The 24,831-nt window shown below is 45.9% G+C and overlaps 1 protein-coding gene across 2 annotated transcripts in view; it reads left to right on the forward strand.

The window, feature by feature from the left end:
• LOC149441903 (plasma protease C1 inhibitor-like) overlaps positions 1 to 24,495 on the forward strand; it is a 565,702-nt gene extending 541,207 nt beyond the window's left edge. For both annotated transcript variants that reach the window (XM_089656783.1, XM_089656785.1), the window contains one exon: positions 24,089 to 24,495. Coding sequence is in view for 1 of the 2 variants with exons in the window: in XM_089656785.1 (XP_089512911.1) it covers positions 24,089 to 24,102 (14 nt within the window). In the remaining variant the exon portion in view is untranslated. The remainder of the gene's footprint in view (positions 1 to 24,088) is intronic.
• The last annotated feature ends 336 nt before the right edge of the window (positions 24,496 to 24,831 follow it).

Genomic DNA, 24,831 nt, shown 5'->3' on the forward strand with positions numbered 1-24,831 from the left:
AAAACACCTTTTACAGGTTAAAGAAAAGGAAGTTGTTAGCAATGACGGGCATACTGTTCGATTAATAACTCTGTATGGGGCCCAATGAAATAGGGTACGAGATGTCCTTCAGAAGCATTGCGGCATTTTAACCAATATTTATTGCAAATTGTAGGACCTACACTAAAAATGACATCACGTCGGGCAAGTAACCTAGGAGATATCCTTATGCACTCAGAATTTGTTAAAAACTCTACCCATAATTGTCTCACTGAATTCCCTCATTCTATGTTTGCTTGTGGAAAATGTCAAATACAGTGAAGGAAATAAGTATTTGATCCCCTGCTGATTTTGAATGTTTGCCCACTCACAAAGAAATGATCAGTCTAAAAATCAAATGGTAGGTGTATTGTAACACTGAGAGACAGAATAGCAACAAAAAATTCAAAAGAAATGCATGTCTAACAAATTATGCACCGATTTGCATGTTCATGAGGCTTGAGGTGATTGTAGCCGTATTAGTGCATTTGCTACAGGACTCAATTGTTCCTGTTGCATGTTCATGAGGAAAATACGTATTTGATCCCTTATCATTCAGCAGGATTTCTGGCTACCAGGTTTCTTTCATACAGGTAACAAGCTGAGATTATTAGCAGTCTCTTAAAGGGAGTGCTGCTAATCTAATTTTGTTACCTATATAAAAGACACCTATCCACAGGAGCAATCAAATAATCAGATTCCAAACTCTCCACCATGGCAAAGACCAAAGAGCTGTCCAAGGATGACAGGAACAAGATTGTAGACCTACACAAGGCTGGACTGGGCTACCAAACTATCGCCAAGCAGTATGGTGAGAATGTGACAACAGTTGGTGCAATCATTCGCAAATGGAAGAAACACAAAACAACTGTCAGTCTCCTTAGGTCTGGTGTACCATGCAAGATATCACCTCGTGGAGTGTCAACGATCATGAGAACAGTGAGGAATCATCCCAGAACTACACGTGAGGATCTTGTCAATGATCTCCAGGAAGCTGGGACCACAGTCACCAAGAAAACAATTGGTAACACACTACGCCGACAAGGATTGAAATCCTGCAGTGCCCGCAAGGTCCATCTGCTCAAGAAAGCACATGTCCAGGCCGTCTGAAGTTTGCCACTGAACATCTGAATGATGCAAAGGACTGGTTGAAAGTGTTTTGGTCAGATGAGACCATAATCAAGCTCTTTGGCATCAACTCAACTCGCCGTGTTTGGAGGAGAAAGAATGCTGCCTATGACCCCAAGAACACCATCCCATCTGTCAAACATGATGGTGAAAACATTCTGCTTTGGGGGTGTTTTTCTGCTAAAGGGGACAGGACAACTGCACCGCATCAAAGGGATGACAGACGGGGCAATGTACCATCAAATCTTGGGTGAGAACCTTCTTCCCTCAGCCAGGGCATTGAAAATGGGTTGTGGATGGGTGTTCCAGCATGACAATGACCCAAAACACACGGCCAAGGCAACAAAAGAGTGGCTCAAGAAGAAGCACATTAAGGTCCTGGAGTGGCCTAGCCTGTCTCCAGACCTTAATCCGATTGAAAATCTGTGGAGGGAGCTGAAAGTTTGAGTTGCCAAACATCAGCCACCAAACCTTAATGACTTGGAAAGTATCTGCCAAGAGGAGTGGGCCAAATTCCCTCCTGAGATGTGTGCAAACCTGGTGGCCAACTACAGGAAACGTAGGACCTCTGTGATTGCCAACAAGGTACTTGCCACCAAGTATGGATGTTATATATATTGTCACAGAGCTGGTCTCCCCCCATCCCCCGGTCTGCTGCCTGCCACCCCCCACCCCCCACCCCCCAGCAGCCCCTCACACTTTGTGCCAGTAATTTGGCCCCCTACTGAGGAAGCATCCTGCTCCCCTGGCCGAGTGCCAGAAAGTTGACCCCCCTGTTGTGGGAATCCACATGCAAGCTCCCTCCTGTCAACCCCTTCACTATCCCCACATGCACGGCGCGATCCTGTCCTCCCACGCTCCGTGCCCGACAGGGACAAAGTCTGCATTCCCTGCGCGGGGCCGGAGGGGGGGCAGGGCCCTTTGCCATGGTAACCCAATGCTATGTCTTGGTTACCATGGCAACGGTTCCCCATGAATTCCAACTCCCATGGAACCTCCGCCCCTCTGTTGAACCCTGTGGACTATCGGCCTCCTGCTGTCCCATATTGCCTTCCAGAGAACTTTACTGTGTTGCTGTGTTTTGTGTTGTTCTGTGGACTAACGGTTCTATTGTCTGTACCCCAAAAAACTCCCTTTGCTGCCCGTGAGCCTGGCAGACTTGACCCTTTGCTGCCCGTGAGCCTGGCAGACTTGACCCTTTGCTGCCTGTGAGCCTGGCGGACTTAACCCTTTGCTGCCCGTGAGCCTGGTGGACCTAATCCTTTGCTGCCCGTGAGCCTGGCGGACTTAACCCTTTGCCGCCCGTGAGCCTGACGGACCTAACCCTTTGCTGCCTGGAGCTGCCTGTGTGGATTGACCCCGTGTTGCCTGTGTGGACTGTAACCCTCCGTGTCCAGCCCCCCCCGCATCCAGTAAGTGGACTAACCCTGTGCTACCCGAAAGACTTAGCCCAATTCTCCCCATGAACTCCAACTCCCATGGAACCTCCGCCCCTCTGTTGAACCCTGTGGACTATCGGCCTCCTGCTGTCCCATATTGCCTTCCAGAGAACTTTACTGTGTTGCTGTGTTTTGTGTTGTTCTGTGGACTAACGGTTCTATTGTCTGTACCCCACAAAACTCCCCAATAAATGCCTGCACATCGAATTCCGTGCAATCTGTCCCAGTGTGCTCTCTCTCTGTGCTTCTAATACGTTAGATATATATAGGCAGGCCACCCTTGAACACCCTTTTCATCATTTTATTTGCTTTGAAGCTATGCGGGTTGGCGACTACCCCCCCCCCCCCGGTATAATTTATTCCCCGATATCCCACCCCTGCTTGGCCAGCCACACCTTTATAATTTATGTTTTTTCCAATACCATTTCTACGCTGACGACTCCCAAATCCATCTCTTTACCCCAGAAGTCACTCCATCATCTCCAAGCGCATCACTAATCTACTAATAGACATATCAGCATGTCACACCACTTCCTCAAACTCAATCCAGACAACCAACCTCATAATATTTCCTCCCCCACGTGCTGCTTCCCCTGACTTCCCTATCATAATTGAAGGTACAACTATTAACCCGTCCATGCCAAGGTGCTAGGTGTTATCCTGGACTCTGAACTATCCTTTCATCCCCACATCCAATCACTGTTCAGAGCTTGCCACCTCAACCTACCCAACATCTCCAAAACACAAGGATTCCTAATCAATGGCATCACAAAGCTTCGAATTCACTCCCTGGTCATCTCTCGCCTTGACTACTACAACTCCCTCCTCATTGTATTACCTTTACATAGGCTATCCCCTCTTCAGTCCTCATGAATGCTGCTGCTCATCCATTTTTACCAACTGTTCAGTGTCTGCTACTCCTCCACTGAATCTCTCCACTGGCTTCTGCTCTCCCAATAAATTAAATTCAAAATACTAACAATTTACAATGCCATATACAATTTAGCACCCAGCTACATCACTACCCTAGTGTGTGAAACTTTGGGAGCCTAGACGCATATAGCAGACAAAAACCAATGACCAGGTTCAGGCTTTCAAAAGGGTGTAATTTCCTCATTTTAATTTCTAACAACCTATCACAGGTTTGGAGGCCCTGAAATGCCAGGATAGTACAAAAATCTCCCAAAATTACCCATTGTCAGAAAGTAGACACCCCAAGGTTTTTGCTGAACAGCATGTTGAGTCTATGGAAGAACATTCTTTGATGGACAAAGTTTCTCTTCTTGACCAATCTTAACCAAACAAGGTTTATTATAGCCACCTACAGGAGTAGGACACAAGACAGAAAAAAAAGACTTTGCACTATACTTTGACTATAGGCAGTCTTTTCTTGGGATAAAACGCCCTCTCTGCAAAACAGTTATTTCTGCCTATTGTTTCAGGAGTAAAGACCAAGTCCCTGCTGGGACTTGTGTCCCATGGCCTTTTTTCCTGGGATTTTCCATGTGTAGATCTCCAATCAACAGTAGGGCTGGGCGATGGGCTGGATAATATAGATCCAGTGATCACCGCACTCTTTCCAGCAAGTACATGCAGACTATTAATTCCGGACTGAGTCAGCTGCAACAACCCCAGCCCTTGACCAGGGCAGGCAGCAAGTTAAACATCCTGCGGGAATGCATATGACTGGGCTAGAGTCTATGTCACAGTGTTATCTTAGCTGACAGCCCCCCTGCATACTCCACTGGATTGGTAAGTAGCTGTCCCCTCCCTTCCTGGGCATTGATGCTCCCTGTGGTGGTTGGCCCTGTGGGCTTCCCCTCCACGCCACCATTGCAGGCACGCACTTCTGTACCCATCTCCCAACCCCCTTCCCAGCGGTGGGCACCAGTTGTATTATAATGGGGCATATTCTCTGAAGCTGCTTGCCTCCGACTGTCAGGTAGCCCTGCCTGTATCCCTGTTTAGGCAAGCAGCCCCCTGGTCTGGCCAGAGGAGGTCTGCCAGTGCCATGATGAAAGCTTTGCACATGTGCCGTTTCCACCTGCCCTGGGTCGGTTTATGTGCTGGTCTAAGTGCAGATGCCTGGGAGCTGCTTTGTCACTACCACTTGCTGCTGCAAGATACTGAACTGCAGTCTGTGTAGGGGAACCTAGAACATTTGTTCTAGGCCCTCCTACCAGGCCTGTGGTTCATATCTTGCCCCCCTGTGGGTGTCCAAACCACACAGTCAGACGGCTCCAAAATTTAGGCCAGGGCTTTGCGGCCTTTTGGGATGGGGAGTTGCGCTCACCATTTTGCCTGTGGGCACCCGCCCTTCTCCTTGGTCTCTCCTGATCACACTCTTTCCTGGAGGCGGGTATGACAAGGATGGGCATCTCAGCCTGATGGGCTGATCTGTAGGGGTGGGACTCTGTGGGATGGTATGTTTGCAAAGGGCCCTACCCTTTTCTGGTCTTCCTGCCACAAACGTCCTTGCTTGGCACTGGAGAAAGGGAGCAGGTTTTTTAATTTTATTTTTTACACAAAGTTGTCACTTAAATGATATATACACATGCCATGGGTATATGTGAAATTACACCTCAAAATACATTCTGCTACTTCTCCCAAGTATGGGGATACCACGTGTAGCAGGCTCCTTGTACAAGAGAATTCAGAAGGAATCACACGTTCTGCAGTCGGTCCTCCCTCTCCCTCCCCTATTGTAAAACCTGGGCATTCTACCAAGCTCACGACTCATCCACTTCACAGCAAAGGGCTCTCAGCAAAGGACACTGGGAAGGAGAGGAGGCAGGTAGTGAAGGGGAGAACAGAGAGACACACGAGGCTGGAGAAAGACAGGGACACATGGAGCCCGTCCAAGGAGAGGAGGAGGCACTACAGCACTCAGCGCGGATAGAGGGACCCTGCTGTGTGTTCGGAGTCTGGTGAGCTGTCCCACTGGGAGAGAGTAAGCCACACCATTTACACTTTGCATATAGACTGGGACATCTGCACCCCACTGCTGGGATCTCTCCCATCCGGGGCCCTGTGCAAGCCGCAGATTCCCCTGCCTGCTTTGTCCCTCACCACCAGTGTAATTGAGATTGTCTGCCCCGGGGACTGACACATCAGTCATCAGTCAAATTGACCTGGAAGCAGCCAGGCCCCTTCATTTGTCTTTGAGGCTGGTGGCTGTGAAGAGAACACAGGAGTGGAGATCCTCCCAGAGGTAGTGTCAACAAAAGCGCTACGGAGGAGCCACGGAAAGGTTTCGGTCAGTGTTCGTAACCCAACTGCTGCCCCAGTGAAAATCCCAGCTCGGGTGCTGTTAGGACATGTGGATCCTGCAACCCCAATCTTGCCCACTGAGCTAGGGGACGGAAGAGAGAAAGAAATCCCTGTTGATGCGTTTTACCCAAAGAACACCCCCTTTTCCCCAGAATGGAGAGAGCGAAGAATCAACTCCTAAGGTGGCGGGCTGCATTCTCCAGAAGTGAGTTCGATGTGGGGTGTGCAGAAAGTGCCCATCATCGGATCCGGCTTCAAGAAGACGCCCCATTCAGGGAAAGGGTTTGACAAGTTCCATTGGGAGATTTAGAAGACCTGCGTGAGCAACTGGCAGAGTTGAAGAGGACAGGCATCATCAGAGAGTCCCGAAGCCCATACGCCTCTCCGATAGTGGTGGTTCCGGAAGAAGAACGGATCTCTGAGATTGTGCATCGACTACTGGACGCTAAACCGAAGAACTGTTCCTGATCAGTATACCACCCCCAGGATAGAGGATGCTTTGCAAAGCCTATCAGGGGCAAAGTGGTTCAGTGTGCTGGACCTGAAGAATGGGTATTACCAGATCCCCATGCACCCGGAAGACCGAGAGAAGACCGCGTTCATAACCCCAATAGGGTTCCTTGAATTCGACCGGATGCCTCAAGGTTTGTGCAGCTCTCCAGCCACCTTTCAAAGGCTGATGGAGAAGACGGTGGGTGACATGAATTTAATTGAAGTACTGGTATACTTGGACGACATCATTGTGTTTGGGAAGACCCTGGAGGAACATGAGGAGAGATTGGAGAAGGTGCTCAAGAGACTTCATGATGAGGGATTGAAGTTGTCTTTGGAGAAGTGCCAGTTTTGCCAACCCTCGATCAATTACCTGGGTCATATCGTATCTGCCGATGGAGTGGCCACTGACCCCAAGAAGCTGGAAGCTGTCACCTCATGGCCGAGACCCACAAATGTCACAGAGCTCAGATCTTTCCTGGGGTTTTGCTCCTATTATCGCAGATTTGTCCAGGGCTTCGCTCGGATAGCCCGCCCACTCAATGAACTGCTCAGAAACGAAGAAGACAATGATGATGCAAATCTTTCTAGACCTGCGAAGCCAGCAGTGGGACCTAGGAGGCCTAGGGAATCTATTCAAGGACAATGGACAACCCAGTGTGAAGAGGCCTTTGAACGGCTGAAAAAGAGTCTAACCACTGCCCCAATCCTGGCCTATGCAGACCCAGCCAAGCCATACGAATTGCATGTGGATGCAAGTAGAGATGGGTTAGGCGGAGTCCTCTATCAAGAACAGAATGGATGCTTGCGACCTGTCGCCTATGTGAGCCGCGCTTCGGCGTCCGCTGAGAGGAACTACCCCACCTACAAGCTTGAATTCTTGGCCTTGAAGTGGGCAGTAGTGGACAAACTTCGAGATTACCTATATGGAGCAGAATTTGTGATAAAAACAGATAATAACCCCCTCACATACATTCTCACTACAACTAAGCTGGATGCTACTGGCCACAGGTGGTTAGCTGCCTTATCGGAATTCACTTTCAACCTCAGTTATCGGCCAGGGAATAGGGATGCAGATGCCTTATCCCGAAGACCTCACTGTTCCAAGGATTCCCCAGAAGAGTGGACTCAGGTGCCCTCGGAAGGGGTACAAGCCTTATGCCAAGGAGTGGAACACCGAACAAGAGGTGGGTCCAGGGCAGAAGACATTGGGATTTCGGCATCTGGCGTTCCCAGGTGTTATTGCAATGTCACCCAGGTTGGGGGTGAAGGCCTGCCCAAGCTTTCCAGGAAGGATCTGCGAAGAGATCAGTTGGAAGACCCCCTCTGCGGCCTAGTATTGAAGGCTTTAGAAAGCAAAAGCCCTGATTTGCTTCTTACATCGTCAAGGGAGGCCCGGCGGCTACATCGTGAGTGGGATCGGGTACAGTTACGCCACGGAGTGGTCTACCGAAGGGGCCCCTCTGATGATCCTGAAGAGCAATGGCAGCTATTTTTGCCCGCAAAACACAGAGAAACGGTGCTGACCGCTCTCCATGATGACCATGGCCATCTGGGACCAGAAATAACCTTTTGTTTGGTAAGAGACCGCTTCTACTGGCCCTGCATGCGGACAGAAGTTGAAAGTTACTGTCACTCCTGCATCCGATGTATTCAGAGGAAGACTCTGCCTCAATGAGCTGCCCCAATGGGCCACCTTCAAAGTCAGGGACCCATGGAGTTGGTGTGCATTGACTTCCTGTGCCTGGAGTCGGATCAGAGTGGACAGGGAAATATCCTGGTAGTGACTGACCATTTTACCAGGTATGCCCAGGCTTTTCCTGCTAGAGATCAGTTAGCTTTAACTGTGGCAAAGATTTTAGTAGAAAGGTTCTTTGTGCATTATGGACTACCACAACGTATCCACTCAGACCAAGGGAGAGATTTCGAGAGCAACCTCATCAAGAGACTCTTGAGTCTACTAGGCATCCAAAAGTCGAGGACTACTCCATACCATCCTCAGGGAGATCCTCAGCCAGAGAGATCTCGGGACTATCTCGGGAATATGCTCGGGACTTTGACTTCAGTGCAAAAGCAACACTGGAGTAAGCATGTAGCAGCCATCGTACATGCCTACAATAGCACTGCCAACGACGCTACGGGATACTCTCCTTACCGGCTGATGTTCAGCCGGGAAGCCCGACTGCCAGTAGACTTGGCTTTTGGAACCTCTGTAGACCATAACTCTACAGCTTCCCATAGAGGATATGTGGACCGCCTAAGGAAAAGCCTGAAGATTGCTTATGAGAAGGCTCAAGCCACCTCAGACGCCAGGGGTCAGAGAAACAAAGAGAACTTTGATCTCAGAGTGCGAGTACAGGACTTACAATCTGGAGACAGAGTCTTACTGAGAAATCTGGGTATCCCTGGAAAACACAAGTTGGCGGATCGGTGGCGATCAGAGCCCTTTGTCATCTGCAAACAATTGCCTGGATTGCCAGTTTACCAGATTCGACCGGAAAAGGGTGTTGGCCCACTCAAAACCTGGCACCGCAACCACCTTTTGCCTTTGTCAGATGCAGTCCGTCTACCATCACAATCTGATCCACAGTCTACCCCCTCAACTTCTCAGAGGACTAGACCTGTGACCAAGTCTCAACCCACACCACCTCCTGCAGATGAAGAGGACAGTGAGAGTGAGGAGGTAGGGACAGATTTGCTGTGGTCATCTGACATTTCCGAACCCACCACTCCTTCTTCCACTGGAGTGACTGACGTAGTTCCTCTTAGGCCAGAGGCTCCTGAATTTGTGCCTCAGGCCCAACCTGCAGAAGACTTGCAAGAGCCTGAGCCTTCTCTACCCGAGTTAGAACCTGAAGACTCTGGGTCCATTGTTGATGAGGGAGAAGATGTGGAGGAAGCTGAACTGGGAGAGACAGAGAGCGTCGAGCAAGAAGCGAGGGTTGATGAGTCAGTAGTGTCAGAACCAACATCGGAACCAACACTAGAACAATTGCTAGAGCCCAGGGAACAGAGAGAGCGTAGAGTTATTCAACCCCCAAAAAGACTGACATATGATGTGTTGGGTGAAAACTCTGAAGAAGTAGTACATGCTTCTCAAAGGACTCTCGTGATGCCTGGTTCTCCTACCGCAGTTTCGGTAGGGGACAGCCCCAACTCACCCCCTGGCACATCTGGTTGGGCCATTCCCATTAGTGTGGCCTATGGGCAGGACAACCCTCACTCTGCTACATGGTGGGAGGTTCCTCTGCCAGATTCTTATGCAAGTGTGAATAATTTAATTTTCCTGTGTGTACTAACTTTGCTTTCTCTCCGCGTGTATATAGAAAGCATGTAACAGGTTGCTCTTACTGCTGTCTTTGGAGGACCAAAGCTTCTCTGGTGGGGGGAGTGTGTAGCAGGCTCCTTGTACAAGAGAATTCAGAAGGAATCACACGTTCTGCAGTCGGTCCTCCCTCTCCCTCCCCTATTGTAAAACCTGGGCATTCTGCCAAGCTCATGACTCATCCACTTCACAGCAAAGGGCTCTCAGCAAAGGACACTGGGAAGGGGAGGAGGCAGGAAGTGAAGGGGAGAACAGAGAGACACACGAGGCTGGAGAAAGACAGGGACACGTGGAGCCCATCCAAGGAGAGGAGGAGGCACTACAGCACTCAGCGCGGATAGAGGGACCCTGCTGTGTGTTCGGGGTCTGGTGAGCTGTCCCACTGGGAGAGAGTAAGACACACCATTTACACTTTGCATATAGACTGGGACATCCGCACCCCACTGCTGGGATCTCACCCATCCGGGGCCCTGTGCAAGCCACAGATTCCCCTGCCTGCTTTGTCCCTCACCACCAGTGTAATTGAGACTGTCTGCCCCGGGGACTGACACATACTGGGAGATTGCATCTGGCGACTGCTCCTGGTCCTGGGGTGCTTTGTGTTGCTTCTAGACACTGAGGTTGGATCTTCTCAGCCCAGAAACCTAGTGAAATCTGATGTAAACCACACCAGCTGAAACTCCAAAGAAGCCTTCAGCTGCTATTTACTTCATTGTAAGGACTAAACGTGCACCAATTAGAGCTCCACCGTTACAAGGACTGAAGTGGGGGAATCTGGCTTAGTAGCTTTATTAGAGGTACCTCTTTATTGCATTCTGTTCTGACTCTGAGGTGATTTTTGGCTAACGCCCCTCAGAAGCAGAATCATACACCGGTGTGGGTAATACATTTCAGTGATAGAGCATAAGTAAGTTTATTTGTTTGATATCAGTTGTATTCTGCTTAAAGTGCGCCTCTGCCATCCGGAGACTCTTGGCTGTGAAGCCCTCTAGTGGCAGACCAAATTTACTGCATTGCACAAAGAAGAAAAGTAGGTTTGGAAGTTGAAAGGGGAACCCCACCCCTCTACACTGCATTTCATTCTCTAGAAAATTGTTCTTGTTTCATTTAACCCTGTGTCTGCAGATTTCTTGGTGGTGTATTTGCTATTCATTACCAGTTGTGCCAGAGGGATTGGGTTTGCTTAGGGTTGGATCTATTGAGCGCAGGACCCATAATATATTCCAGCTTGTCCCAAGGGGCAGTGCTACACACGTGTGAGAGAATTATTGGCAGTCTAGCCGCATACAGGACAAAAAATCCAATAAGCACTTTCAGGCTTTTAACCTCCCTGGTGGTATTCCCGAGTGTAGCTCGGTGTTAATTATCAGTGCCAAAAGCGGTAATCCCGAGCTACACTCGGGATTACCCTGCAGCGTTGCTCCGGGATCCCTGTTTCACTTACCTTGTCCTGCGCTCCCGCGATGTGCCCCCTGCAGCGTCCCAGGACATCTCCTCTTCCGGGTTCCGGTCCCTGCGAGCGTTGGGGCGTGCGGGATGTACGGGGGCCGGAACCGGCGGGAAATTTTTAATTTTTAAAAGTGACATTCACTAAATACACTAAAATCACATAGTAAAACATTACTGTATCAAAGCATTACACTTTTTATACATTTTGTCCCTACTGCTTTGTCCTGTGCCATGCCTGCATTTTCACCGTTCTTTCTGCGCCTTGAAACTGAGAAAAGTCCATGGCATCCAAAAAGCGTCCCTTTATGTCAAAAGCGGTTTTAGACCAGCTAGAGAACAGCGATAGTAAATTAGAACCACTTGCAGAACTGAGTGATAATGATTCGTGGGGAAATTCGTCAGACACTGAAAACGATTTTGCGACTAAGCTTTATTTCAGATTTCAGTACTTTTGGTTTGATTATATTATTGAATTAAATGTATTATTATTATATTATTATTTTTTATGATTATTTATTATATTATAATTTATGATTTCATGTTTCAAATTTTATCATACCCGGGATGTACTAGACTCTTGTTCGGACAGATTTCAGTGAGTTATTCCTAAAAATTACAGGCCTACAATAAAAAAACAACATGTTTCCATGCAAAAAATTTTACCGCTTTAAGCACAGAAATATTGACATAATCATACCGCTAGGGAGGTTAAAGGGCTTTATTTCCTCATTACACTTCCTGACAATTGAGTAGAAATATTGGGGGTGTAACAATGAAGGTTCTTGTAAACTTATATACTGTCATTTTTAAGAGCTTTTAATGCACTTTGCCCTTTCTTTCACTTATTAAATGTGATTTGAAGTTTGTGTCTGGAATGTAAGCATCCACGAGGTGAACTAACCGCCTACCTTCCTGTTTCAAGTTTAAGAAAAGCATCTTGTGGTCAAGTCAGTTTGAACCAGCAACTGTCATAGCGGATGACCACAGGTTCCCATTTTGGACTAGTAACATGATGTTAACACCAGGGGCGGACTGACAACTCATGGGGCCCCGGGCAATAGGGGATCATTGGGCCCCTGTGTCCTTGCCCAAACTCAAAAAAGCCTATGAAAAAGGTACCAGGGTATGGGACCCCCTACTGACCCTGGGCCCTCGGGCAATGCCCGAGTTTCCAAATGGTCAGTCCACCCCTGGTTAACACCCATTTAACTGTAAGCTTGCTGTTAAGCATGTAAGGATCTGATTGGACTTAAACTATACAATCACGCCTGGACTTTATACGACACGCCTGGACTTTATGATTTTATATATATATATATATATATATATATATATATACACACATATATATATACACACACACACACACACACACACACACACACACACAGGTATATACAGTCATGGCCGAAATTGTTGGCACCCTTGATATTTCTCCAGGAAATCATGTATTTCTCACGAAACGTATTGCATTAACACATGTTTTGCTATACACATGTTTATTCCCTTTGTGTGTATTGGGACAAAACAAAAAAAGGGAGGAAAGAAAGCAAATTCGACATAATGTCACACAAACCTCCAAAAATGGGCTGGACAAAAGTATTGGCACCCTTTCACAACTGCGGATAAATAAGAATGTTACAAGCATGTGATGCTCCTGTAAACTCACCTGGGGCAAGTAACAGGTGTGGGCAATATAGAAATCACACCTGAAAGCAGATAAAAAGGAGAGACGTTCACTTAACCTTTGCATTGTGTGTCTGTCTGTGCCACACTAAGCATGGACAACAGAAAGAGGAGACGAGAACTGTCTGAGGACCTGAGAACCAAAATTGTGGCAAAATATCAACAATCTCAAGGTTACAAGTCCATCTCCAGAGAACTAGATTTGCCTTTGTCCACAGTGCGCAACATTATCAAGAAGTTTGCAACCCATGGCACTGTAGCTAATCTCCCTGGTCGTGGACGGATGAGGAAAATTGATGAAAGATTGCAACGCAGAATAGTCCGGATGGTGGATAAGCAGCCCCAAACATGTTCCAAAGACATTCAAGCTGTCCTGCAGGCTCAGGGAGCATCAGTGTCAGCGCGAACTATCCGTCGACATTTAAATGAAATGAAACGCTATGGCAGGAGACCCAGGAGGACCCCACTGCTGACACAGAGACATAAAAAAGCAAGACTACAGTTTGCCAAAATGTACTTGAGTAAGCCAAAAGCCTTCTGGGAAAACGTCTTGTGGACAGATGAGACCAAGATAGAGCTTTTCGGTAAAGCACATCATTCTACTGTTTACCGAAAACGGAATGAGGCCTACAAAGAACAAAACACAGTACCTACGGTAAAATATGGTGGAGGTTCAATGATGTTTTGGGGTTGTTTTGCTGCCTCTGGCACTGGGTGCCTTGACTGTGTGCAAGGCATCATGAAATCTGAGGATTACCAAAGGATTTTGGGTCGCACTGTAGGGCCCAGTGTCAGAAAGCTGGGTTTGCGTCCAAGATCCTGGGTCTTCCAGCAGGACAATGACCCCAAACATACGTCAAAAAGCACTCAGAAATGGATGGCAAAGAAGCGCTGGAGAGTTCTGAAGTGGCCAGCAATGAGCCCAGATCTAAATCCCATTGAACACCTGTGGAGAGATCTTAAAATTGCTGTTGGGAAAAGGTGTCCTTCCAATAAGAGAGACCTGGAGCTGTTTGCAAAGGAAGAGTGGTCCAAAATTCCGGGTGAGAGGTGTCAGAAGCTTATTGATGGTTATAGGAAGCGACTGATTTCAGTTATGTTTTCCAAAGGGTGTGCAACCAAATATTAAGTTAAGGGTGCCAATACTTTTGTCCAGCCCATTTTTGGGGTTTTGTGTGACATTATGTCATATTTGCTTTTCTGCCTCTGTTTTATATTTGTTCCAATACATACAAAGGGAATAAACATGTGTATAGCAAAACATGTGTTAATGCAATACCTTTTTTGTGTGAAATACTTGATTTTCAGGAAAAATATCAAGGGTGCCAACAATTTCGGCCATGACTGTATATATAAAATCAGTTTAAAGCTTAAGAGTTTAGATATATTGATTACCTTGGTCCCCCTCCCCTCTGAAGCACGCGCACATCACTCCCATACTCAAAAAGCCCTCCCTGGACCCCACTGACCCAAACAACCTTAGACCCATCTCCCTGCTGCCATTTACATCCAAACTCCTTGAGCGCTTAGTCTATAATCGCCTAAACTCCCACCTCAATGACAACAACCTCCTCGACCCCCTACAGTCCGACTTCCGTCCCCTACACTCCACCGAAACTGCCTTAGTTAAACTCACCAACGACCTGCTAACCGCCAAAGCTAATGGCCACTACTCAGTGCTCCTACTCCTCGACCTCTCTGCGGCTTTCGACACAGTCGACCACCCCCTCCTCCTCAAAAAACTACACTCCCTTGTGGCCTCAGAGACTCTGCTTTCTCCTGGCTCTCGTCCTACCTATCACAACACTCCTTCAGCATTACCTATAACCCTACCATCTCCCCCTCACTCCCCCTCTCTGTCGGGGTCTCTCAAGGCTCTGTCCTCGGGCCCCTTCTCCATCTACATCTCCTCCCTTGGCCAACTGATACAATCTCACGGCTTCAACTACCACCTCTATGCCGACGACACACAAATCTGTCTCTCGACCCCTTGCCTCACCCCCTCAGTCTCCGCCCGAATCACTAGCCTGCTGAAGGACATATCGGATTCCTTAAACTGAACCTCTCTAAAATCAAGCTCCTAGTTTTCCCCCCAGCCCGCGTACCACCCCCCCCCCCACTGACTTCTCCATCACATCCAACAATGCCACCATCAGGCCCACCCCGTAAGCCAGAGTACTTGGTGTCATACTAGACTCCAATCTATCCTTCCTGCCCTGAGTCCAATCGCTAACAAACTCATGCAGACTCCACCTCCGCAACATCGGCAAAATACACCCATTCCTAACCCCAGAAACCACTAAACAACTCATCCACTCCCTCATCATATCACGACTCGATTACTGCAACTCCCTCCTCACTGGCCTCCCTCACCGCAGACTATTCCCTCTTCAATCGATCCTGAATACGGCAGCCAGACTCATCCACCTTACCAACCGCTCTGTTTCCGCCACCCCCCTCTGCCAATCCCTCCACTGGCTTCCGATTGCCCAACGGATCAAATTCAAATTGCTTACACTAATGTACAAAGCTGTCCATAATACTGCCCCAAACTACATCACCGACCTAATATCCAAATACCACCCAAAACGCATTCTTTGCTCCTCACAAGACCTACTTCTCTCTAGTTCCCTGGTCTCCTCCTCCCATGCCCACCTCCAGGACTTCTCCAGGGCATCGCCCATCTTCTGGAATTCCCTAACTCAATCCATCAGACTATCACCTACTCTCCTCTTCTTTAGGCGCACCCTGAAAACCCACCTCTTCAGTGAAGCCTACCTTGCTAATTGCCGATCTCCTCCACTCTTCCTACCACTCCATCCCCCACAGCTTTTCCTCCTGTACCACTGTCCCCTCCCTCCTAGATTGTAAGCTCTAAGGAGCAGAGCCCTCGAACCCCTCATGTATTGTAATTGTACTGTATTGTTATTGTACTGTCTCATGTATTGTCTCCCATTGTAATGTACAGCGCTGAGCAGGGATGTGAAAGGGAACCCTATTGGCAATATTTCTTGGCCTTATGGGCACAATTCACTCCAGATTATCGCATGACTTAAGGCAGTCACATGACCACATCTCGCATGCAATACTGAAAATGTCAATTCACGTTTGCTAGTATGCGGCATTTCCCATAAATCGGAAAAACACTCAGGAATTCAAACATAAAAAGGCCTTACACCGCGGTCACATCAAAGCCGATTTAGAAATTGTGCGACGTACAGTGAAGAAGCTGATTTCCTTACGATTTGCAAGACATCTGACACAGATATCTATGCAAATCGTCACAAAATTAGCACATGTACTACTTTAGAAATCAGTGTCGGATGCACACCCATGTGACTGCTCTATAGCAGACAATAGGGTGCGACTTGGCATACGATTTGCAAGTCGCATGCCATGCAAATCGCATGCCAAGTCGCATCCAGGGTGCACAATTTCAGGTGCGATTTGGGAATTGAAATTGTACCGGATATCCAATCTAATGAATGTGGATGTGAGTGTCTTTGTGAACGTAAGCGATTTGCTGCAGCACAATTTCAAAAGTAGTTCTCGTCTAACTTTTTCAGCATTTTGTAGCGATTTCACATATAGACTACAATAGAAATCGCAACGCAAAAAACAATTGAAAACGCAATAACTCATTGGTAAATCTACAGAAAACACGGTGAAATTGCCAACAAAAAGCACAATTTTAAATCACATCTAGTGTGAACCAAGCAGGCAATTCAACAAAGGAAATAAATCTTTGAAGGCATGCAGTATCTGCATGCTCAGATAAGGGTCTGTAGGATTTGGGGGGGGGGGGCCGACTCCATGCCATTATTTTATTTTTTTTTTTAATCCATTTCTTTCTCTCACTCTTCTCATGGTTTGACAAACTTTCCCAAAAGGAGGTGGAGTGCAAACCAGCATTATCCAATCAATCATTAGTCCAGACCCTTATCTCATCCCATCATTTGACATTCACATAAGATGCTACTTTAAAGGTGTTTGAGCAGACAAGGCCTCATTCTAATTCACATTCTAGGGATCATTTAAACAGAAAGCAAAGATGCTGCCACCAGCACATGTATGTTAGGGTAGTCACACGGAGATCATGCAAATTCATTGCTGTGGTTGGGATTTAAACCAATAATCCTAGCGTTGTGAGACAGTAGTGCTAACCACTAATCCACGGAGCTGTTGAACACTAATCCTGCCTGTATTTCTGTGGTATGAATCAATCCTAGGTCCCTGGGCAAGGTCAGTGTAACTAGCCAGATATCTCAAATGCCACAGAAATGTTGTGCTATGTTGCCAATTCAGATGTATGTTGGTTCTATGTATCCCAATACAAAGGATTGCAATACTAATACAGGCGTACCTCAGTTTACCAACGCCTCGGTTAACGTAATTTTCAGTTTACAAATGAAAATCCATTGAAAATAATGCCTCGGTTTACACAATTGTTAATATTTTTTTTTGCAATACAAAGTGTATGTCGGCGCCGATTTTCAAATGCAAATGCCAGCCTTTTTTTTTCTTCACTATAGTTCACAAGCTTAGAAGTCACTTTCCCCGAAGTTACAGAAAACTTTGTATCTTTTAATAAACTTAAAGTAAACATTGTTTCCTTTAGGGATATAAATTCCAAGAAAACTTTCTCTTTTAGCTGGGGGAAGTGACAGGTGAATTTCTGACCTATAGTGAAGAAAAAAAAAGGGAAAATTACATTTAAAAACCAGCACCATAATAAATAAAAAACGGCATGGGGTCCCCCCTCCCATCCACACCAAGCCCTTTGGGTCTGGTATGGATATTAAGGGGTAACTCCACACCGAAATTAAATAAAAAACAGCTTGGGGATCCCCCCAAAATCCATACCAGACCCTAATCCGAGCATGCAGCCCGGCAGGTCAGGAAAGGGGGGGGGCGAGCGAGCGCCCCCCCTCCTGAACCATACCAGGCCACATGCCCTCAACATGGGGGGGTGCTTTGGGGCAGGGGGGGCTCCCCCCCAAAGCACCTTGTCCCCATGTTAATGGGGACAAGGGCCTCTTCCGTTAGTGGGATAATTGGTCGGCCATTTTTTGGGTTTTTAGCATATTTTGTTTATCAGTAAAGTTGGAAATTTTTTTTTCCAAATTTACTGATAAAAAAAATGTGCCAAAATCCCAAAAAACGGCTGACCAATTAACCCACTAACGGCCCGAAAATCGTTAGATTTTTTTTTTTTTCGGCAGAAAAATCGGCCGATTTTAGACCCATCTATGGCCTGCTTTAGATGGGTCTAAAATCGGCCGAAAAAAAAATTAGCTGATTTTCGGGCCATTAGTGGGTTAATTGGTCAGCCACTTTTGCCACTTTTTTTAATCGGTAAATTTGGATAAAAATCGGCCGATTTTGCAGATCGGCCGATTTTAGCGGCAATGATCGGCAAATTGGCTGATCTTTTTACAGATCTGCGCATGAGCCATGACCTGCAAGAAAAAGAAAAAAAAAGAAGAAAATGAAAAAGAATAATAAAAAAAAGAAGAAGAAAAAGAAAAATGCAGGCCATAGATGGGGCGAAAACTGACCGTTTTTTAAAAAAAACAAAAAACGAAAAATCGGTTGTTCAATGGGCCGACGTTACCACCAACGGTAAAAAAAATTGTCCGATTTTCGCCCCGTCTACGGCCGGCAAATATAATAGCGAAGTAATTATTTCTGTCACTACAGAGAGCTGCGCCATTATATTTGACATTAAAAAGTATAAAGGTTGCAACATTGTATCTATATGTATCCAAATGAAACCATCTATATCTGAAATGGATACACCTATTACCTATTTAAGAACTGTCACCCTGGCCGGTGGTTGTGGGGGTCTGCGGGCGGATTATCAGAATCTCTAAGCCCCCTTTAACAAGGGGGCCCCCAGATCCCGCCCCCCCCCCACATGAATGAGTCTGCGCTACATGGTCCCGCCACTCATTCACAAAAAAACAAAGTGTGGTTTAAAAAAAACACAGTACAGGACAGTCTTTGACAAGTCCTTTATTAAAACCATGTCCCCCGAAGTAGATCCAACGTCAATCACGGCGGCGGCGACCCGCAGAAAAAAAAGTTCCGGTCCCGTCGGAGGCTTCCAACCTTCTGAAAAAAAGACTCGCTGACAGTTCTTAAATAGGTTAGTTGCGGGGCCAGCTGGGGACATCATCCGAGAAACCCCGCTCCATGTGACATCATTCATGTCACATGGGGCGGGGTTTCTCAGATGATGTCCCCAGCTGGCCCCGCCCCTTACCTATTTAAGAACTGTCACCCTGTCTCTCCACTGAGGCTAACTAGCTGAATGCAGGAGACAGTCTGACAGTTCTTTTTCTATTTTCTATTTAAGACAGCAAGCATGTGACATGGGGCGGGGTCACTTGGATGATGTCCCCGGTTGGCCCCGCCCCTAACCTATTTAAGAACTGTAAGAATCCACATAAGTGGATCTACTTCGGGGGGACATTGTTTTAATAAAGGACTTGTCAAAGACCCTTTACTGTGTTTTTTTTACACCACACAAACGGCTCCTATGCAGATCTGGCACCAGGGGTAATGTGGCCGGGGATGGGTGTGGAAGAGAGGAAGAGGCTCCCACACTGCTCCAGGGCCAGGGGCGATGTGTTCAGCGTGGATGGGAATGGGTACGCCTTCTCTATGCGGCCCCTAGTGCCCAAATCCGGGTTAATGGGGATCTGTCAGATTCATTCAGGATGCAGAGGGGAAAGAGGCAAGGTTGTCCCCCCTTGCCTCTATTGTTCGCTTTGGCGTTAGAACCTTTGGCAATTTTGGTGCACCAATCTCCGGACATCGTCGGTTTTAGAAGGGGTGTTCTTTCGGAAAAGATATCCCTTTACACATTGTTATACTTGGGCAATTCTTCCACATCCTTAGATTCTGTTATGTCCCAAATCGAACGCTTTGGTGGATTTTCCGGCTTTACAATTAATTGGCATAAATCGGTGTTGATGCCTGTGGATCCTGTGGAACTCCCCCTCCCGGCCTGTGCACAGCACATCCAAGTAGTGTCTACATTTAAGTACTTGGGGGTGGTAGTTTCTATTGATCCTAAGCAGTATATTTCTCTTAATCTTTTACCTCTGCTCCATCAGCAGAAAGTGAAGTGTAACAAGTTGGTGCAAACTTCCTTGTCGGTGGCGGGTAGAGTCAATTAAATTAAAATGATTTGGGTCCCGCAACTTCTTTGTTTCCCATAATTCTCCCATATGGATTCCCAAGAAGTGGTTTCATCACATAGAGACCTAGGAGTTTAGGAGTCTTATTTGGAAAAAGCAGGTGGCTAGGATAAAATTGTCCACGTTGCAATACAGTAAGGAGTTGGGGGCATTGGCGGTTCCTGAGCCCAGACTTTACTTTCTAGCGGCCCAATTGCAGCAACTGGTTGGCTGGAATTTGCTTGATAATACTGATCCTATTATTAGTTTGATTTCCCTTTCTGATCTCAGCATTTCAGCTCTTTCTCATCTTCAGTTGGCTCTGCCGGTCCTTCCATCCACGGCTCCAACTGTAGACCTCTTGAGGCGCGTCTGGAGTACGGTAAAAGCGTCCTTTAATATTACTGTCTGTCTTTCTCTCCTGTACTCCCTTGTGGAATAACTCGCAATATGAAGAACTGGCTAAATTGGAGGCTTTTCACGAATGGAGGGATCGCTGCCTGAAATTTGTATCTCAGTTGTATCTAAAGTCCTTTTCTAAATTGCAGATTGAATTTAAGGTAAGGTAAAAACAATGACCCTTCCTTCACCCAGTAAGTCACCCCAAGTTCACTCCCCAGTATGTTTATCCCCCACAGCACCCTCTTACCCAAATCATCCTCCTCCCCCAAGTTACTAAGCTTGTCCTGAACCTAACAGTGCAGGGCAAGGACCATACAGAGGAGCTATGAAAGACTTAGAGGCTATAGCAGCCCAGGGAGAAAATGAAGCCAAATTGGGCCTAAGATACAGCGCATAGCCTCTTGACATATTTGCCAGTACTAGACAAGGACCGGATGATGGTGGTCAACCAATGGTCACCACCTTTATGCAAGAGATGAACATATTAAAAGAATCTCAGGATTTCTGTTTGGCAGATATGGTTCAATTATTGAGAATAGTCCTTGGGTCCGCTGATCTGAACAAGGTCGCACAGAAAAGTGCAGAAGACAATCACAATGTCACTGTATGCCCCACAGGCAGGGGAAACTTTTTGTTCCAGGCTGAAGATAAAACAATAAAAGGGCTAGAAAGAAAATGGACAGAATGTTGTTAATTCTTTATTAATGAATGACTCTCACAGAACAAATCTGGTGGCTTGCTAGATGTGAGACAAGAAAAGACTGAGGATTTATTTGATTACATTAAGCGTGTTCAATCTATGGCAGAAACTGTGGGCGTAGATGTAGATCACACTAACATCACTGCCATAAGTTGCAAGAATGTTGTTGTGATGGGGCTGAAGGAAATAACAAGGAAACGTTTAATGGCAACAAAACCAGAGTAGAAGGGATTTGAATGGACTTTGCTAAGAGAAGTGTGTAGCAGTATTGAGGCTCAAGAAGAAGCAAGGAGAGAGAAAAGACTTAATACTTTTGTAGCTCATGATCATGCTCAAGGAGCTATTGATTTTAGGAGAGAAACCAGGAAATATTTTAATTGCGGCAAGTTTGGGCATCTTGCTAAGAGGTGCAAACTACCTGACAAATGCAAGCAAAAGAAAGAGGGAGAAGGTGATGAATGACTAGCAATGTCTCCTGAACTTTCTGAGCCTACAGGGTCCAACTTGTGCATCTCTTAGACAGACGGTAAAGAGGCGTTTGTAACATTACGCTTTCCACAATTAACAGACCAGGAAATTTCATGTTTAGTCGACACTGGCTCTGCCAAACTATAATTAAAAAGTCCCGCCTACCAAAAGACATCCCCCTCAAATCTGGAACTCATGGAAAAAGAAATTGAGCAAATCTCCCCAGTAAAGGACACTCCACTTGAAAATCCTGATCTGATCTTGTTTGTAGACGGTCCATGCCCATATGAGGATGGAGTCCCAAGGACAGCATATGAAGGTGACAACATTGGAGGAAGTTATTGAGACCCAACTGCTCCCTTCACCACTTTCAGCGCAAGTTGCTGAGTTGGTAGCACTCACCAGGGCTTGTGAGACTGCAAGGGATCGATCAGCCAACATCTATACGCATAGAGGTGTGCTCTATGACTATGGACCCATATGGAAGAACAGAGGATTCACAACTGCTGCAGGAGAACCAATCCAAAACTGGAAATATGTTCAAAAACTCTTTGAAGCGGTCACCCTCCCAAGGGAAGTAGCCATCTTAAAGGTCAAAAAATGGTAAAAATACAGCGAGCGCTCACAACATAAATAAATTATATAAATAAATTATAAGTGTCACCAGAATCCTGAAACCTAGTAAACATCAATAAATATAGAGACGGTGCAGCACTAAAAATACATTAAATGAAAACTGGTTATCGATAAAAATATCCTCAGAAATCAGTGTTAATAATCACAGTTATAACAAATATAAGTGAATGACCCTAATCACTGACTTTGCAAAAGAAGAAGAAGCTCAAGACTGGAGAAGAAAAGAGAGCGAATAAAGAAGGCAAAGGAACTGATTAGGAAATTGCAAGAGTCTGCACCCGATGGTTGGTATGAGATAATGGAAAGGATAATGGAAAGGGATGGAGCAAAGAAAGACCAAGATGGATTGTTGTGCATGGAAAATGCAATATGTGTCCCACCTCAAACAGAGAAGATGATCATGCAACTAGCCCATGATCCAGGTCATGCAGGCCCTAGGGCAATGGAGAGAAACATTGAAAAGGCCGGATGGTTCATTCGATATTCCAGAAATGCATGTCACGATTTTGTTGAGGAATGCATAGTTTGTGCTAAAAATAACCCCAAAAAAACAACTAGAGCGACACAAAGACATTTGGCCAAGTCACTATTCCCCTTTGAAAGACTTCAGATTGATTACATCCAATTATCCAAATCAGTCCAATACCAATATTTTTTGGTGTGTGTGGACATGTTCTCATCATGGATAGAGGCCTGGCCAGTGGCCAAAGCAAATACCAAGACAACAGCAAGGAAACTCCTTTCAGAAGTGATATGCCATTTTGGAGTCCCTGAAACCATAGAAAGTGACCGTGGAACAAATTTCACCGGACACATCATGCAAATCATATGCAGACAGATGATTGGGTCCTAGTAAAAGAACATGTAAAGGTACCCTTGGGACCAAAGTTTAAAGAACCCTACCAAGTACTCCTGAAAACTGCCACAGCTGTAAAATTAGAAGGAAAACAGACGTGGATACATGCCAGTCATTGCAAAAAAATACAGCCAATCTCAAAAGATGAGTAAACTGTTGTTATGCCTTTGCTTGATTTTAGTAGTCAAGGTTATAGAGGGCAAATCATGTGACCCATGTATCAGTGATCTATAATGAAGCTATGCTAAGTTATGTTTTTTTTCTCCTGCAATTTTTTTCTGGGAAGAACTGGATGACACCTGTAGTACACCACTGCGGTTCCTCACAGCTACATACAGATCTCGCTTCCCCTCTCAACTCGCTCCCCCCTCCCAACATCCTGTATTTTTCTGTCAGAAAGCAAGAACAGCCTGTGTCTAGAAAGCTAGAGAGATAAAAAGCAGAAGTGCAAAACGCAAATGTTACTCATTAACTGCTTAAAGATTATAAGTTTAAAAGTTTAAAGGTACAATGAAATAGATATATGCTGTAACCGACCTTTGGGGTTGCTTAGTATTTGGACATTAATCCTGCTAAGACCTTTCGCTAACGAATAAAAGTTTTGTTGCTCATAGGAATCATAGTTGTAGGATTGCTTGCCTATTTGTTTTAAAGGTATACTAAATGTGGAATACAAAAGATTATTACAATGACAGTTAAAACTCAGGAAGATGACCCCAAGGAAAGAAATAGAGTGTTAGCAGATAGTGAACCTATCAGATTTAATATGATGCCAAGAAGGGTGATGTGAATGAGTAAAGTCTAAGTATCCACATACATACCAAGAAGAACTTTACTCCACTTAGTAGTGAAGTAGCGCTGTGGACCTTCTGGTGTCATATAAGGTAGGGAATATAGTGGTGACCCCCAGTCGGGGGGTCAAGAGGAGGGAATTGAGTAGAAATATTGGGGGGGTCTAACAATGAAGGTTCTTGTAAACATATATACTGTCATTTTTAAGAGCTTTTAATACACTTTGCCCTTTCTTTCACTTAGGAAATGTGGTTTGAAGTTTGTGCCTGTGACGTAAGCATCCACGAGGTGAACTAACTACCTACCTTCCTGCTTCAAGTTTAAGAAAAGCATCTTGTGGTCAAACAAGTTTGAACCAGCAACTGTCATAGCGGATGACCACAGGTTCCCATTTTGGACTAGTCACATCATGTTAACACCCGTTTAACTCTAAGCTTGCTGTTAAGCATAAAAGGATCTGATTGGACTAAAACTATACTATCATGTCTGGACTTTATAAGACACGCCTGGACTTTATGATTATATATTATATTAGTTTAAAGCTTAAGAGTTTAGATATATTGAATATCTTGGTCCATCTCACACGAGGTGAACTTCTGTATGCTATATTATCTCCACCGCAGTGTAATAAATGCACCTTTCTTTATCAATTTGGACTCACTATCTCATCTGAAAGGTCTCATTTGGGGACCCCTTAATCTGACTCAACACTACCTATCGCAGATTAGGAGGCCCTGAAATGCCAGAATAGTACAACCCCCTCAAATGGCCCCTTTTTGGAAAGTAGACACCCCAAGGAATTTGATAAGAGGCATGGTGAGTATTTTGCAGATCTTACTTTCTCTCACAAACGTTTGGAAAATGAAGAAAGAAAACGAAAACACATTTTTTTATTTTCTATTATTATTTTTCAAAACCTTGTGAGAAAAAAAGAGATCTGCAAAATGCTCACCATGCCTCTTATTAAATTCATTGGGTATCTACTT

The sequence above is a fragment of the Staurois parvus genome, unplaced genomic scaffold, assembly GCF_062004578.1.
Source record: "Staurois parvus isolate SC_StPar_1 unplaced genomic scaffold, SC_StPar_1.0 ptg000937l, whole genome shotgun sequence".
NCBI classification, from domain to species: domain Eukaryota; kingdom Metazoa; phylum Chordata; class Amphibia; order Anura; family Ranidae; genus Staurois; species Staurois parvus.